We start from the raw sequence: 16,613 nt of genomic DNA, 5'->3' as shown, positions 1-16,613 counted from the left end.
CGATTGGCCGCCGCTCAAGAAAAGAGAGGTTCTTTTCCGCATGCCTTATCTCTATTTACTTTTATATTAAATGTGGACACGTTTCTATTATTTATTAGCCGCTTCTGCTATCCGGAGACGCATCTCTATAAGCTCTAAAAGTAGATAGTAGATTTCTATTCCTTTCTTCTGTCTCTACATCCTTTACTAACAATTAATGTTACTGTAGTATTAATATTTTACATACACACTCTGTAGTTACTAAATTTTATTCTTTTATACTCATCATCTTTTCATTTAAGACACCCTCTCTCTATTCTACATTAAATTTCTACTAATAACATAACTGTCACCTTTACACTAAGGATATTCTTGACTTTTTGTAAACCAATAAACAAGATTTAGACTTGTAAATTAGAATATTTAGCTTAGTCATCGAATTGTGCAATTAAATCTATACCTATTCCAAATTTAAGATTGTATCAATCTGTAGAGCTTCCACTTAAATGAAAAGATCGGTATATTTGCACACATGTAATTAAAACACACTGTAAATAAAAATATGCTGTAGATATTCGCTTGGTGCCTTAGAATGTGTTGCTTTTAGGAAGTTTTTCTAATGCAGCGTCGTCCAACGCTACTACTTGATATTATAGATGACTGGCCAACACTTGTTACCACAGAAAAAATAAAGGTTGGCATAGAAAAGAGTTTTTGGAGAGTTTTTATTTGGGACTTTTATTGGTTTTACCGCAGACCATTTTGCTGAGCTAAGCTTGAGAAACCCTTTTTATGAGCACAATGTAGGGTGTCACAAAAAAGGCCAAAGTATTTTACAGTATACAGTAAGGCCCAAAACGAGTCGGCAAATGACTGGGTTTAAGATTATTGATCATTTATTTAACAGATACCGTAACGATTGGCACCAGCATGTTTAAATTTCACTAAGGTACAGGATATTTCTGAAATACATACAGATACATTTGGTGGTGGACATTTCGATGGACGATTGGCACAAAAAGTTAGGTTAAACCATCTAATTTACTGATTCTTTGAGAAGTTTTTCTTTACTTACACCCGACTTGGTTAATCAATAATTTAATGTTTTGTTAACGCAGTTTTAGGGTAAAAAATGAATGAAAACAATTATAGAGTATTTACGAGATATATCCTGTACTTTGTGTTAAATTTCAACACTTACAATTTTTGGATACGATTTTAAGAATGTTCAGGTTTTTGGGCTGCACTGGATTCTACTAAAATATTTTATGTTTTTAAAACTCTACACTTGAATATAGCTGAAAAAGGAATATTATTCGACAAAATATAGTCCTAAGATCAACCGTTTGTATTATTTAATACACTCTGTATATGGGCAAAAAGGAATTAAATAACTAATTTACAATTTTTTATGATACAAATTAATTTTTTTAACAAAGATATTTGATCTAAAATTGTACCAAAATATAATCCAGTGGGAGAATTCAAAGAAAAACTTACGATGGTAGTCTACGTTACATTTTTTTCTCTAATTGGTATTAGAATTGAAACTTACTAGCAGATTTGGTAGGTATTTACGGAAATTAGTTTAAATTCAAATACTCCACCTGCCTCTCGATTTCACCTTCGTCGCTTTGCCGCTTCGGAGCGGTAGCTTATAAATAATAAATAATTGGGCAAAAGGTAGCTATGCAATGTCGTTTTGCGTCACGTATCTAGGCCATTCATTTAGCCGACCTAATTAATGACAAAATTAGACCGCTTTGATATTATTACCAAGTATAAATTATTTTTAAATCTACTTAACGAATATGATTTTAAAATATTGCAAGGGGAGATATAAAACGGGCGGATTTAAAATTATGTCAGGAGGTTGTTGTTGGGACTATATTTTCATGCCAAAGATAATAAATAATATTTTTCCGGCAAAGCTTAGAAAGTTGCGTGTTATTTTTTTATATCTTTAATATACAACATGGTCTTTAGACGTCAGGACTCAGCGATTTCTAGTTCTATTATATTTTCATTAAAAAAATTAGTTTAGGTATATTATATGCACCGTTGTTTTAGATTAAGTACCTAAATGTAACGATTAGGCATCTTGAAGGTAAAATTACAGTTTTACTTTGTACATTTTTTAACTGCTTGCTATTTAATCGGTGTCTGTTGAAGGAATTCATCGATCACTTTCGGGTACACTGTTCTAACTGCTATGCAAAACTATACCTAATCGTGTAAATAATGTAAGTCTTACTAAAATAAAATGTATTTTTAGAAGACCTTAAAACGCTTTTAATAGAACTATGTGTATACAAACTAAATGTAGAACATTAACATTTTGTGAATTAAATATTATGTCTAAAGCCATTCTAATGATAAAATCGTGTTGCTTATAATTTTCGAAAGTCTTAACAACGCCTTGGGCTTGTATTGTTTTTTGACTAACTTTTTCTTTTCTCTCTTGCATGTCTTTTATCAGGGATGAATGGGGTGTATGAATGGTTCTTCCTTGTAGGATTAGGCGTTTATTTTAGCTTTAGTTTTCTTTTTGTAGACTCCTGTCACCTCGAGACGGCCATCACTGGCTGAGTTAATACCAGATTGGCCGATTTTACACCACTTTGAAAAAAAGGAGGTTGGATGAAAAACTCATCTCGTTTATATAGATGTTTTTAATGTATCGTCTGCACGTTCTTACCCTTCTATTATCTATCTACAAGCGAGTTTAGATTTTTTGCTATCACTTTAATCTGGCACCTACCAACAAATTCTTTTCTGATTTCTAAAGGTCTAAACTTGTTTACATCCCCACCTCTAGCACTGGTAACTGTCTTTTTCAATTTACAATTCCAATTATAGATGTTGTTTTGCATCATGGCAAACGTTTCTTTTCTAATGTACATATTGATGTTGTTGCAGATTTTTTATATAAATATATTTTTTCTATTTTCAGTCAGGTTTTTGATATCGACTACAATTTTTTTGAAAGCTGAACCCGACATGTAATATATTTTTTGTAAATGTTTTCCGTTCCCGTACATATAAATTTTCCACTCACATTATTTGTCTGTTCATTATAGAAACAAGAGACTTTCTTGAAACCTCTAGTGGATCAATTCGCGAAGGAAGGGAGAGATAAGAAAGTCGTTTTTGAGGCCGGTTTCTCCAAACCAAACTGCAAACCCAGATGGCTATTCAGAAAAGATGTGAGTACAGCGGCGTTCAAAATACGTACACCCGAAACATCGGTAAAAATTTAACGTTTCGTGTATTACAGGAGTTGTTCCCCGGATCGAAATACAAGTTCAAAAACGAAAATGACACTTACCAGCTCATCATTTGGAATCCCAAAGTGGACGATACTGGAAAATATACGATCGAAATAGGTGGCGTCCACTGCACTGGCTTCCTTACGGTTGAGGAACCCGATCCAAGTTATTCCTTCACCAAACCCCTGAAAAAGAAATACGATGGTTATTACAAACACGAAGTGGAACTGTCATGTACCGTCAGCAACAGCTTGGCTGTAGTCGGTTGGTATAAAGGAGACATCAAACTGGACGATAACGACAGGTTTGGTATCTCAAAAGACATCAGTGGTGTTTGCCGCCTCACCATTAAATGTGCCGAGTATGAAGATTCCGCGGAATATTCGTGTAGGCTGGAAAAACAAACCGAGAGAACCGTGACCAAAATCAACATCATCGAATATCCTTACAAATTCGTAAAGGTACTAAAACATCAACAACATGTCGAGAAGGAAAACATCACGTTCTTATGCGAGCTTAACGACGCCGCTGGTGACGTGAAATGGTTCAAAGGCGACCAAGAGATCACGCCCGACAAGAGGCTCGTTATCAGCAAGGATGGTCGCAAACGCAAACTGGTAATAAAGGATGCTAAAGTCACCGACGCCGGCATGTACTCCTGCGTTAGTAACGCTGACAAGACAGAAGCTGAACTAGTAGTAGACTATTTGAACAGATTTAATAAGAAACTGAAAGACACTGTCGGCATAGAGCGTGAAAAGCTGGTCTTGGACATCGAACTCCAAGATCAAACAGCACCGGCGGAGTGGTTCTTCAATGGAGTACCTATCGTACCTTCCGAAAGAATCGAAATTAAAAACCTCGGTGGTGGCAAACACCAGCTCATATTCAATTCACTTGACATGCAGGACGACGGTGAAATCAAATGCGAATCTGGAAAATTGGAATCTTCCATGAAGTTATCTGTTAGGAAGGGAGAAAGCAAACCTATAATTGATTTCCCGTCTTCATTCGAAGCGCCTATTAACAAACCTATTGTAATAGAAGTTCCATATAAAAGTAAGTAGAAACATACGTAAAAACGTGCAGATATATTAATTCACATATTTCAGTTGAGGGAACCAGACAGTCACCACTAGAAGCCAAATTAATCAAAGACGGTAAAGTTCTGCCACTTAAAGATGTGGATGTAGTCATCGCAGACGACAAAGTGATATTTAAAATCAAAAAACCAACACGGGATCAGTCCGGCCCGTACCAAATAAAACTGTCCAACGCACAAGGTGAAGACGTTAAGGACGTTAAAATAACTATGCAAGATGTACCTTCCGCGCCACAAAACGTCGACGTAATAGAAGTTTTCCAAACCAACTGCAAGGTTACTTGGAAACCGCCAAAGGACGACGGTGGCTCTCCGCTTCTACACTACGTAGTAGAAAGACAAGATCTTAGCCTAAAAGGTATTTCTCGCGGTGACCTTTTATTGTTTTTCTACGGCTACTTTCTTATGCGCTTTTCCGCTCGCACCACTGTGCGCAAACTAGATAATTTTTGACAGAACTTAAAATACAACGAAAAAGTGACGTATGCTTGCCGCAAAATAACATAAGCGTGCCGCAAAGATTTTTCAATAGGATTCTATTATACATCAACTTGCATGAAAATTTAATTTCATTTAAAACTGCATAAATTTGTAGTCTACACCAACCCCAGGGATAAAAAAAAATAAATTCTTTAAAAATACAAATTAAATGTTAAAAATGATGTAAAAATTTAAATTCTGTCGCGTGATCATTGTGATGTCATATCGTGCGACACAACCTGCACCAGTAGCAAACTATTCGATGTCGATAGTCGTGATTACTGCACTGGATTAATGCTGGTAGACGAGACGAGATGAGCAGAAACACTACGAACGATAGTTATTATCGTAGACGAATAGCTATCGTACCTAATAACTCGCTTTTTTATCTAAATATAAATAATACATTTCATAGTCCCCACATCCAACATCGAATGAATTTATTCGATAGTTGAACTACTAATTATTCGATAGATAAATTCATTCGATAGTACCTATCACTATTCTAGTTTACAATGTACAAAAAATATATAGTATTTATTTCACCACATCATTATGTAATATTATAGGTTATTTCTGGACATTTAAAAAAATATATGCAAGTAACCATTGTTGTAAATGTATGCAGAACGCGCTAAATACAATTACCCATAATTCACATAGTAGGCGGGCGCATGGCATATGTTCTCACAACTTAGACAAATGCCAGTCCGTGTCCAATTAATACACGCAAAAATGAACAGCAATTATTCTGATATTCAAAATACTCCTCGTTAGAAATTTTATTTATTTCGGTTGGCAATGGCCCTCTTGAGGCATTTCTTTGTAACTAACAGATGTATCTTGTTTTGTGTTCAGAATTCAATGGTACGTAACAATGCTGCCAATGTGCGGGTAATTATCTATTTTTCGGGTATTTTCGTCAATCAGGAGCAATCTAAAAACGCGGGTAATTTCGAATTTGAACGACTACAAAGTGGTTTATTAAATTTATTTCGATGAGTTCATAAAAAAATTAACAATATTTGTTAATCACAATTTGAATTTAATAACTATGCGCAAATATAAGAATTTATAAGATAAATTTTCTTTCAAATATAGTTAAATGAGATTTTTTTAAATTCGCGCAAAAATAAAATACGAGTATTATTCGAGTAATGAGACAGCTAGGCTTTGGTAGCACTGGATGAAAACTAAAATGCAAATTTATTTTTAAGTGAATAAAAGTTATTAAAGTAAATAACGTGCAGAAAATAATAATAACAAATAAATTCCACAATAAGTGTTTCCTTGCAATTATTAATCTGTTATAATTAACAAAAACGGATACCAACTAACGTGAAAAAGTGTAACTGTAGAAAATAGTATGCAACTTGTGCAGAAATGTTCATGTCTCACTCGTTTGAATTGCTTTTTTTCAAACTCAAGAAATTAGCACTTTTCTACACTTGTTGCACAATGTACCTACTGTAGCAATTTGACAATAATTTCTTTCAGCTGGATGGGACAATGTTGGCGAAGTTAAGGCCGGAGGACCTACAACGTTCAAAGTTGAAGGTCTTACTCCTAAAAAACAATACAAATTCAGAATCAGAGCCGTAAACAAGCTAGGCTCTAGCGAGCCGGCACTGTTCGGTAAACCAGTACTAGCCAAAGATCCTTGGGGTAAGTTACATGGTATTTGTAGAAATATATACAACCGTTGATGTTTTAGATGAGCCGAGCAAGCCTAAAGACGTACAGGTGGTCGATTGGGACAAGGATCATGCTGATTTGACCTGGAACAAACCAGAAAATGATGGTGGCGCCCCAATAACAGGGTACGTTATCGAATTCAAAGACAAATTTGGGAAAGAGTGGCAGAAAGGTATCGAAGTGCCTGGAGATCAGTTCAAGGGAACTGTACCTGGTTTAAAAGAAAACAGTCAGTATGAGTTCAGAGTGAGGGCCATAAACAAAGCCGGCCCCGGTGAACCCAGTGATCCGACAAAGCCTATCATTGCCAAATGCAGATTTGTTAAACCTTACATCATCGGAAACGACTTGAACAGCATTATTATCAAGAAAGGACAAGTCGCTAAATACGATATTAAGTATGGAGGTGAACCAGAACCTACGGTAGAATGGTTCCTCGACAAGAAGGAGATTAAGCCAGATTTGGAAGAAAGAATTACTATCGATAAGTTGGAGAAAAACACCATTATCACTGTACGCAGATGTACCAGGGCTGACAGCGGTAAATACCGTTTGGTACTTACTAATAGCTCAGGTACGTGCGAAGGTATAGCGGAAGTCATAGTATTAGACAAACCTACACCGCCTAAAGGCCCACTCAAGGTAGAAGAAATCCGTGCTGACCACGTTACGGTCAAATGGCAAAAACCGGAAGATTTGGGCGGTACCGACCTTACCGGGTACGTTCTCGAAAAGATGGACATGGACACGGGCAGGTGGGTTCCTGCCGGTGAAGTTGGACCGACCGACAATACGTTTACATTCAAGAATTTAACACCTAAAAAGAAGTACAAGTTTAGAGTTAAAGCCAAGAACAAGGAAGGTGAATCGGAACCTCTAGAAACAGACGACTTTATTCTCGCTAGAAACCCCTATGATGAACCCGGCGCGCCTGGTAAACCAGACATCGTCGACTACGACAACAAGAGTGTTACCCTTAAATGGGCTAAGCCAGAAAGCGACGGTGGTCGTCCGATTAGCCATTACACGGTGGAGATGAAAGACAAATTTGCTGCCGACTGGAGCGAAGTTGGTAAAACGGACGGTCCGAATCCCGAAATCGTTATCCCAGGATTAAAGGAAAATATGGTATATCAGTTCCGCGTGCGTGCGCATAATAAAGCCGGAGCTAGCGTACCTTCTGAACCTACGGGCAACCACCTCTGCAAACACCGGAACTGTAAGAATTCATTGTTTGCTTTGAGTGACTTTAATCCCTCTTTCATTAAAAATAGGGTAGATTTTTCTTTTAATACTAATTTAACTTTTGATTTTATTTTACAAACACGCCACAAAGACTCACCCACAACTTATTTTCATCAGAAATATAGTTTGTGTATGGTTTTTTGGTTTTGTTTGTTTCCAGGTATCCGATTAATTTATGTGACTTATTATTTATTCATCTGTTATGTTAATGTATATATTTTTTGGAATTGTGACGTTTCAGCATATTGTACAGATATTTGTATATAGTAGCTAGGTCCCCGTCCTTCCTAAACGACAACGACCTGACTAATCGTCATTTTATTTACAGTACGACCGAGAATCGATCGTGAGACATTCAAATCGATTACGATTAAAGCAGGTAGAACCCACAAATGGGCCGTCGACTTTATGGGTGAACCCCCACCGACGGTCAAATGGTCGTGGCGAGATAACATTCCACTGACAAATAGCGAACGTATTAAAATAGAGAACGCAGACTACCACACGGACTTTACTATTTTGAATGCCGTCCGAAAAGACACCGGCAAATACACACTTACTATTGAGAACGTCAATGGTAAAGACACCGAAACAGTTGAACTTACTGTGCTTGGCAAGCCAGGAGCACCAGAAGGACCTTTGGTTGTTTCCGACGTGACGGCGGAAAAGGCCAAAATCGGCTGGAAGAAACCAGAAGATGATGGAGGCAGTCCGATTAAAGAATACGAGATCGAAAAAATGGACATGGCCACTGGCAAATGGGTCAGGGTTGGCCGTGTACCCGGAGACAAACTATCCCCTGATGGTAAAGGCGAATTTGAGGTTACCGGACTCACCCCAGGAAATGAGTACAAATTCAGAGTAACAGCCGTTAACAACGAGGGAGACTCAGAGCCTCTCGTATCTGACCGTCCTATCGTCGCCAAAAATCCATTTGGTATTATACTTGTAACCGATTTCTGTTAATTCATCTATAACTTTATTTATTTTCCAGACGAACCTGGTAAGCCAGGCACTCCAGAAATTACCGACTACGACAATAAGGGAGTTAACCTTAAGTGGACTCCACCAGCCAGCGATGGTGGTGCCCCGATAGAAAAATACATTATCGAGAAAAAAGATAAATTCAAACCCGATTGGGAGAAAGCTACAGAAGTACCTGGAGACGCTTTAGAAGCGAGGGTTGAGGACTTGAAAGAACGCGGCGAATATCAATTTAGAGTTATCGCCGTCAACAAAGCAGGTCCCGGAAAACCGTCTGACGCCTCTCAAATGCAGATTATTAAGCACAGAGCTCGTAAGTTTCTTATCATTATAAACCATACACTTTAAATAATCATTCGATACATTCCAGTTAAACCTAGGATTGACAGAACAAACCTTAAACCAATTATCGTCCGCGCTGGAAAGCCGATTAAATATGATGTCGACGTTAAGGGTGAGCCTGCCCCTACGTGTACATGGTTCCACATCGATACCGAACTTAAGTCCGAAGGCAACATCGAAATTATCAACGTCGACTACAACACTAAACTTAACATCACCAACTCGGTCCGTAAAAACACCGGCGTTTACAAAATCAAGGCTGTTAACGAACACGGTTCCGATGAAGCTGAAGTAGAAGTTACCGTTCTTTGTAAGTAACTCTTACGAAACTGATAAATTGGTATAACGTTGTACAAATGTATTTTTCAGCATCACCATCCAAACCTAAAGGACCTCTAAAGATAACCGACGTTACTAAAGGAGGCTGCAAACTCAAATGGGACAAACCGGAAGACGACGGTGGCAAACCCATCACCGGATACATCGTTGAAAAACTTGACAAACAAACGGGTCGTTGGGTCCCCGTCGGAAGGACGAATGACACCGAAATGGACGTAAAAGGATTACAAGAAGGCCACGAGTATGAATTCCGTGTGAAGGCAGTCAATGATGAGGGAGAATCTGAACCTCTGGAATCGGACAGTTCCATCATAGCCAAGAACCCGTACGACATCGCCGGTAAACCTGGTACCCCAGAAATTACCGACTGGGACGCCGATCGTGTCGATTTGAAATGGAAACCGCCCAAGGATACCGGTGGAGCGCCAATTACTGGTTATGTGATTGAGAAGAAGGAAAAATTCTCCACGACGTGGGATGAAATCCTCACCACAGATGTGAGTTTTGTTTGTAACAATTAATTTTTTCAAAACTTAAATGAAAACAGAAAAAAATTTGGATCTCACATTTTTTGTCCTATTTTCAAATTATCGATATACTTAAAAGATCCAATAAAAATGTTTTTGTGGCAGAGACCATTGCAGAAAATGCAAGGTTTGTTTCGTGTATTTCCATGTTTCTTTACATCGGTGCGAAATCACAAACTATGTATTACCGTTTCTACTGTTATTATTTTTGATGATATTTGTTTAGACGCCCGATTGCGATGCCCGTGTACCGGGCCTAAAAGAAGGAAACACGTACCAATTCCGTGTACGAGCCGTTAACAAAGCTGGACCCGGTCAACCGTCCGATCCAACCGGACAGCACGTTGCTAAACCCAGACACTGTAACTATCTCATTAAATTTACCTTTCCAATCATTAACCAATTTAATTTTTTCAGTACGACCTCTTATTAACCGCGAAAAACTACACACTGTAAAAGTACGGGCCGGACAGCCTGTAAAGTTCGACGTAGACGTAAAGGGTGAACCGCCACCGGTATGCACTTGGAGCTTTGCCCACAAGCCTTTAGAAAGTGCCGCTAATATCAAAATTGACAATGAGGATTATAACACCAAGCTTACCCTTACTGACACGAAAAGGAAACATACTGGAACGTATACCCTTAGGGCTGAAAACGATTCCGGTTTTGATGAAGCCCCTGTAGAAGTAATAATATTAGACAAACCGGGTAAACCAGAAGGACCGCTCGAGGTGAGCGATGTTCACAAAGAAGGTTGTAAACTCAAATGGGACAAACCGAAAGATGACGGCGGTTTGCCGATCACCGGTTACGTTGTTGAAAAACAAGACGTCAGCACCGGACGGTGGGTTCCGGCTGGATTCGTCGACCCTGATAAAACTGATCTCGAACTAACCGGACTTGAACCGAACAAAAAATACCACTTTAGAGTGAAAGCGGTGAATGAAGAGGGTGAATCCGAACCGCTCGAAACAGACACTGCGACTCTAGCCAAGAATCCATATGACGTGTCCGCACCGCCTGGACTACCTGAAATTGTCGACTGGGATGAACATTCCGTTAAACTGAAATGGGAGAAACCCGTCAGGGACGGCGGCACTCCTATTACTGGATATGTTATTGAAGCTATGGACAAATTCGGCGGCCAATTTGTTAAAGTCGCTGAAGTGGGACCACAATGTAAAGGGACCGTACCAAAATTAGAAGAAGGAAACCAGTACAAATTCAGAGTCCGCGCCGTGAACAAAGCTGGAGTTTCGGAACCCTCCGAGCAAACCAACTGGCACACCGCCAAAGCCCGATTCTGTAAGTTTAAATAACCATTAATTCCTACAACCCTTACAATTAATTTTTTTCCAGTGAAACCGCTCATCGATCGCACCAACCTGAAACCGCTTACCGTAAAATCCGGCCTTTCGATAAGCCTCGACGTAAACATTCAAGGTGAACCCCCACCGAAAGTCACTTGGCTCTTCAACGGAAAAGAACTGGAATCCACAGAAGAAGCTCGTATAGACAACATCGACTACAACACGAAATTCTTCGTTTTACGTGCCAAGAGAGCGCAATCCGGCAAATACACGATCATAGCAAAGAACGAAGTCGGTGAGGATCAAGCCGAAATCGACATTTCCGTCCTTGGAAAACCATCCGCTCCAAAGGGACCACTCGACGTATCCGATGTTACCAAACACGGTTGCAAACTGAAATGGAAGAAACCAGATGATGATGGTGGCACCCCCATCGACCACTACGAGATTGAAAAACTTGACCCGCTCACCGGTCAATGGATAACGTGCGGCAGAAGCACCGAACCAGAAGCAAATATTACTGGCCTTCAAGAAGGCAAACCGTATAAATTCAGAGTCAAAGCCGTCAACAAGGAGGGCGAATCTGAACCTCTGGAGACCGATAAATCCATCATCGCTAAAAATCCATTCGGTTAGTATCAGGTTAGATTAGGTGGTGGGTGAGCTAAAAAAACTAGCCAGCCACTGTAATCTATTAGTTAAGTCACTTACAATATATATTTTTTATTAATTACAGACGAACCCGGCAAGCCCGGTCGTCCAGATCTCAAAGACTGGGACAAAGACTTCGTCGAATTGGCTTGGAAACCGCCCGTTAGCGACGGAGGTGCTCCAATTGAAAAATATATCATCCAAATGCACGATAAAGCCGGTCGTGGTTGGGTAGACGCCGCGACTGTTCCTGGTGATAGAACCAATGGAAGAGTAGAAACGGTCGAAGAAGGTCATGAATACGAATTCCGAATTGTGGCTGTTAACAAAGCCGGACCTAGCGAACCGAGCGACCCCTCTAAACCCGTCATCGCTAAACCTAGATTCTGTAAGTTTATATAAAGCTTAATTAAACCTTCTATTATAATAATATGTTTTCAGTGGCACCGAAAATCGATCGTAAGAACCTCACGAAGAAAGTATTGCGCACTGGACAATTACTGCGACTGGAAGCCGATGTCAAGGGTGAACCCGCGCCAACGGTCACTTGGACCCTTAAAGAACAAACTCTTAGAAACACAGACAGGATTAAAATCGACAACGAAGACTATCACACGAGCTTTGTTTTACAGAAAGTTCAACGAAGCGATACCGGAGTATATACCGTCACAGCAAGAAACGATTCCGGTGTAGACACCGTCGATGTTGAATTACAAGTCGTTAGCAAACCATCCAAACCTAAAGGTCCCCTTAAGGTATCCGACGTTACCGCTGAAGGATGCAAATTGAAATGGGAACCGCCAGAAGACGACGGCGGAGAACCTATCAGTGGATACGTAGTAGAACGTATGGACGTCGAAACGGGACGGTGGGTCCCGGTAACGACCACCAAAACTCCCGAAGCTGACGTGACTGGCCTGAACGAAGGCAAAGACTATCAATTCAGAGTTAAAGCTGTTAATTCGGAAGGTGAATCGGAACCGTTGGTAACCGACGTTCCTACCACTGCTAAGAACCCTTACACCGAACCCGACGCCCCCGGAAAACCAGAACTCAAGGACTGGAACAAAGATCACGCTGATCTTAAGTGGACCCCACCCAAAAACGATGGAGGAGCTCCGATTGAAAAATACGTCATCGAGAAGAAAGATCCTATCACGGGAAAATGGCAGAAAGCCGTTGAAGTACCTGGAAATAAAACCGAAGCTAGAGTACCTGATTTACAAGAAGGACAGAAATATCAGTTCCGAGTTAAAGCCGTTAACAAAGGAGGAGACAGCAAACCTTCTCAACCGTCGGACGTTATTACTGCCAAAGATCGTTTCGTACCGCCAAAGATCGACCGTACCAACCTCAAAGATCTTACAGTCAGAGCAGGCCAACACATCCGGTTGGACGTTAAAGTTTCTGGCGAACCACCGCCGAAGAAGACGTGGTTCCTTAACAAAGCTCGTATTGAGGATCGCGACGACATCAACGTAGATCTCGAGGATTACAGAACCAAACTCGTAATAGGAGTAGCCAAGAGAGAACATACTGGAACTCTCGTTCTTAAAGCCGAAAACGATTCTGGACGTGACGAAGCCAGCATTGAAATCAAAGTGCTCGACAAACCGAGCAAACCCGAAGGACCGCTTAGAATCAGCGATGTTCACAAAGAGGGATGTAGCCTTAAATGGAACCCGCCACGTGATGATGGCGGAGTACCCATCGAATACTATGCTGTTGAAAAACTCGACACCGCAACAGGACGTTGGGTACCTGCTGGCCGCACTAAGGAACCCAAGATTGACCTCAACAACTTAGAACCTGGACAGGAATACAAATTCCGCGTTTCCGCTGTCAATGCTGAAGGCGAATCTGAACCTCTAGAGGCCGATCAAACCATCATCGCCAAGAATCCATTCGGTAAGTTCCCGATTGTTGTTTATTTATATAACAGCTTACACTTTCATCATTTTCTAAACAATTTAATGATTATTAATTATTGAAACATGAAAAATAAATATTATCAGCTTTTTAGAATAAATTTTTGAGAAACGATAAAATTTTGTGGTCACAATTTAAATGGAAAAATAAATACCTTTATCATAACCTATATAATTAGACCTTTTTAGAGTTTTTAGTAGTGACGTCACATACGTCAAATAATAGGCTACCCCACAATGCACATTGTCGTGAAGAATTTCTCAATATTTTTACTAGATCGAAATCCTTGTAAAAATAAATTAATTTGTAGTTGATAATTTTTATAGTATCTATGTAAATAGTACACAAAGGTCAGATTCGGTCTGTCAAATTTCAACTGTGACTTGTGGGTTGCCTAAATATGTGACGTCACACTAAAAGGGTTTATCAATGGAATGAAAATGAGTGTATTGCTGGTTGCCTATAGAACATTCTAAACATAAATTAAGCCGCAGAGGCGCCATCTGCCAGACAGATGCCAAAGTGCAATGGTGTAACACCTCGCTAGAATTAAAATTAATTAATACTTTGATTACAAATGTATTTATTCCGTATTGAAATATTTTAACTAACAGCAGCAGTTTTATTGCCCAAAAAGTTACTGAGGACGAAAACTGTTATTGAAGATAAATTTACATTTTCAAACGATTAATAACAATAAATTATAGATGAACCGGGTGCTCCTGGCACTCCTGAAGTGACAGACTGGGACAAGGACCACGTTGACTTAAGATGGACTCCACCAACTAACGATGGTGGATCTCCAATCACCGGATACATTATCGAAAAGAGAGAAAAAGGATCACCGAAATGGACAAAAGCTGGTGAAACCGGTCCTTTCGAAACCAAAGGAACAGCCGACAATTTAGACGAGGGCGTGGAATATGAATTCAGAGTACGCGCCGTTAACGCCGCAGGCCCTGGTGAACCGAGCCAAGCATCTAAATCCGTTATTACGAAGCCCAGAAGACGTAAGTACTTACATATTAACTTTAATACATTTCTTCATTATTAACGTAATTTACAGTGGCTCCTAAAATCGATCGCCGCAATTTGGTTAACCTGACTGTAAAGGAGGGTGAGCCGATCTACATTGATGTTAAAGTGAGCGGTGAACCAGCTCCTGACGTTACGTGGTACCAAGATGGTAAAACGATCCCCTCGTCTACGCACAAACGTGTCGATAACGTACCTTATAACTCCAAGTTCTTTAACGACAAACCCGAAAGAAAGGACACTGGAGTTTATAAAATTGTCGCTGTTAACAAGTATGGACAAGACCAGGCAGAAATTGACATCACTGTTGTTTGTAAGTATTGTTGCTATTATTATTTTACGCAAACAATAATTATTTTCACTATTAGTATTATTTTGTAAAAACTAATCTAATAATAGCTAATTTAGTACTCACCAAATAGGGGAATATCAAATGGTTGTAATTCACCTGAAAATAAAAATTTTAATCAGTTTTCAATTATTATTATTTGTATAATTTTAAATCTAATATTTTTTTGCCACAATTGATTTTATTCCTCGATTGCAGCTAAACCAGGACAGCCCGAAGGACCGTTGGAGGTCTCGGACATCCACAAAGACGGTTGCACTCTTAAATGGAAGAGACCTAAAGACGACGGTGGTGAACCGATCGAGAACTACGTAGTAGAAAAGTTCGACCCCGAAACCGGAATATGGCTACCTGTAGGTAAAACTGCTGGTGCCGTTCCTGAAATGAAAGTCGATGGTCTCATACCCGGACATGAATATAAATTCAGGGTTAAAGCAGTGAATAAAGAAGGCGAATCTGAACCACTCGAAACCATCGGAACGATTACCGCCAAAGACCCTTACAGTAAGTTTTACGGTAAATAAATACCGCATGTATTTATCAATAATTTTTATTTAGCTACTGCCGCCAAACCTGGCACACCCGAACCAGAAGACTGGTCCGCAAATCACGTTGAACTCAAATGGACGGAACCCGTATCCGACGGTGGCGCTCCTATTACCGGATACATAATTGAAATGAAAGACAAATACAGTCCTATGTGGGAGAAGGCTCTAGAAACGACAAGCCCTACTCCCAAAGCTATTATCAATGGTTTGGTTGAAGGAAACGACTACCAGTTCAGAGTTATTGCTGTAAATGAAGCCGGTTTAAGTCCTCCTTCAGACGCCAGCAAAACATTCACTGCCAAGCCGAGATTCTGTAAGTGTATTCGTAGACAAATAAACCGTACGATAATAAATCGCGTTGTTTTCAGTGGCTCCAAAGATTGACAGACGTTATCTCCACGACGTCACCATTTCCGCAGGATCTCCGCTCAAATTCGAGGCGAACATCATTGGTGAACCTCCACCGACAGTGGATTGGCGTTTCAACGGCCTCACGCTTAAAAACGATAAACGTACTACAATCGACAACGTAGACTATAATACTAAAATCGCTATTCGACCCGTCAACAGAGACGACACGGGAGAATATACAGTTACAGCTTCTAACAGCTCAGGAAAAGATGTACACACTATTAACGTCACAGTTACCGACAAGCCTTCGCCACCTCAGGGACCACTTCAAGTATCAGATGTCAACAAAAACGGTTGCAAACTTAAGTGGAAGAGACCAAAAGACGACGGTGGCACTCCTATCGAGTATTACCAAGTCGACAAAATGGACCCAGAAACAGGATGCTGGGTGCCTTGTGGCAGATCTACCGACCCTAGT

The 16,613-nt window shown here is 39.9% G+C and overlaps 1 protein-coding gene across 8 annotated transcripts in view; it reads left to right on the top strand.

Annotated features, from left to right (window-relative positions):
* LOC108907382 (twitchin) overlaps positions 1-16,613 on the top strand; it is a 54,599-nt gene that overhangs the window by 14,931 nt on the left and 23,055 nt on the right. For 7 of the 8 annotated variants that reach the window (XM_018711041.2, XM_018711040.2, XM_018711038.2 and 4 more), the window contains 19 exons: positions 3,060-3,185; positions 3,257-4,307; positions 4,361-4,708; positions 6,328-6,495; positions 6,545-7,744; positions 8,099-8,707; positions 8,765-9,067; positions 9,125-9,406; positions 9,466-9,932; positions 10,189-10,324; positions 10,380-11,267; positions 11,322-11,903; positions 12,009-12,311; positions 12,365-13,831; positions 14,560-14,862; positions 14,919-15,200; positions 15,435-15,740; positions 15,795-16,097; positions 16,153-16,611. In XM_018711041.2, the coding sequence (XP_018566557.1) occupies positions 3,060-3,185; positions 3,257-4,307; positions 4,361-4,708; positions 6,328-6,495; positions 6,545-7,744; positions 8,099-8,707; positions 8,765-9,067; positions 9,125-9,406; positions 9,466-9,932; positions 10,189-10,324; positions 10,380-11,267; positions 11,322-11,903; positions 12,009-12,311; positions 12,365-13,831; positions 14,560-14,862; positions 14,919-15,200; positions 15,435-15,740; positions 15,795-16,097; positions 16,153-16,611 (9,583 nt within the window). Of the gene's footprint in view, positions 1-586; positions 674-3,059; positions 3,186-3,256; positions 4,308-4,360; positions 4,709-6,327; positions 6,496-6,544; positions 7,745-8,098; positions 8,708-8,764; positions 9,068-9,124; positions 9,407-9,465; positions 9,933-10,188; positions 10,325-10,379; positions 11,268-11,321; positions 11,904-12,008; positions 12,312-12,364; positions 13,832-14,559; positions 14,863-14,918; positions 15,201-15,434; positions 15,741-15,794; positions 16,098-16,152; positions 16,612-16,613 lie in introns of all 8 variants that reach the window. The other variant, XM_018711045.1, reaches the window with a different exon arrangement.

This window comes from Anoplophora glabripennis, unplaced genomic scaffold (assembly GCF_000390285.2).
Source record: "Anoplophora glabripennis isolate ALB-LARVAE unplaced genomic scaffold, Agla_2.0 scaffold5, whole genome shotgun sequence".
NCBI lineage: Eukaryota > Metazoa > Arthropoda > Insecta > Coleoptera > Cerambycidae > Anoplophora > Anoplophora glabripennis.
The sequence above is the reverse complement of the archived record's forward strand: the minus strand, read 5'-3'. Positions and strand labels throughout refer to the sequence as shown.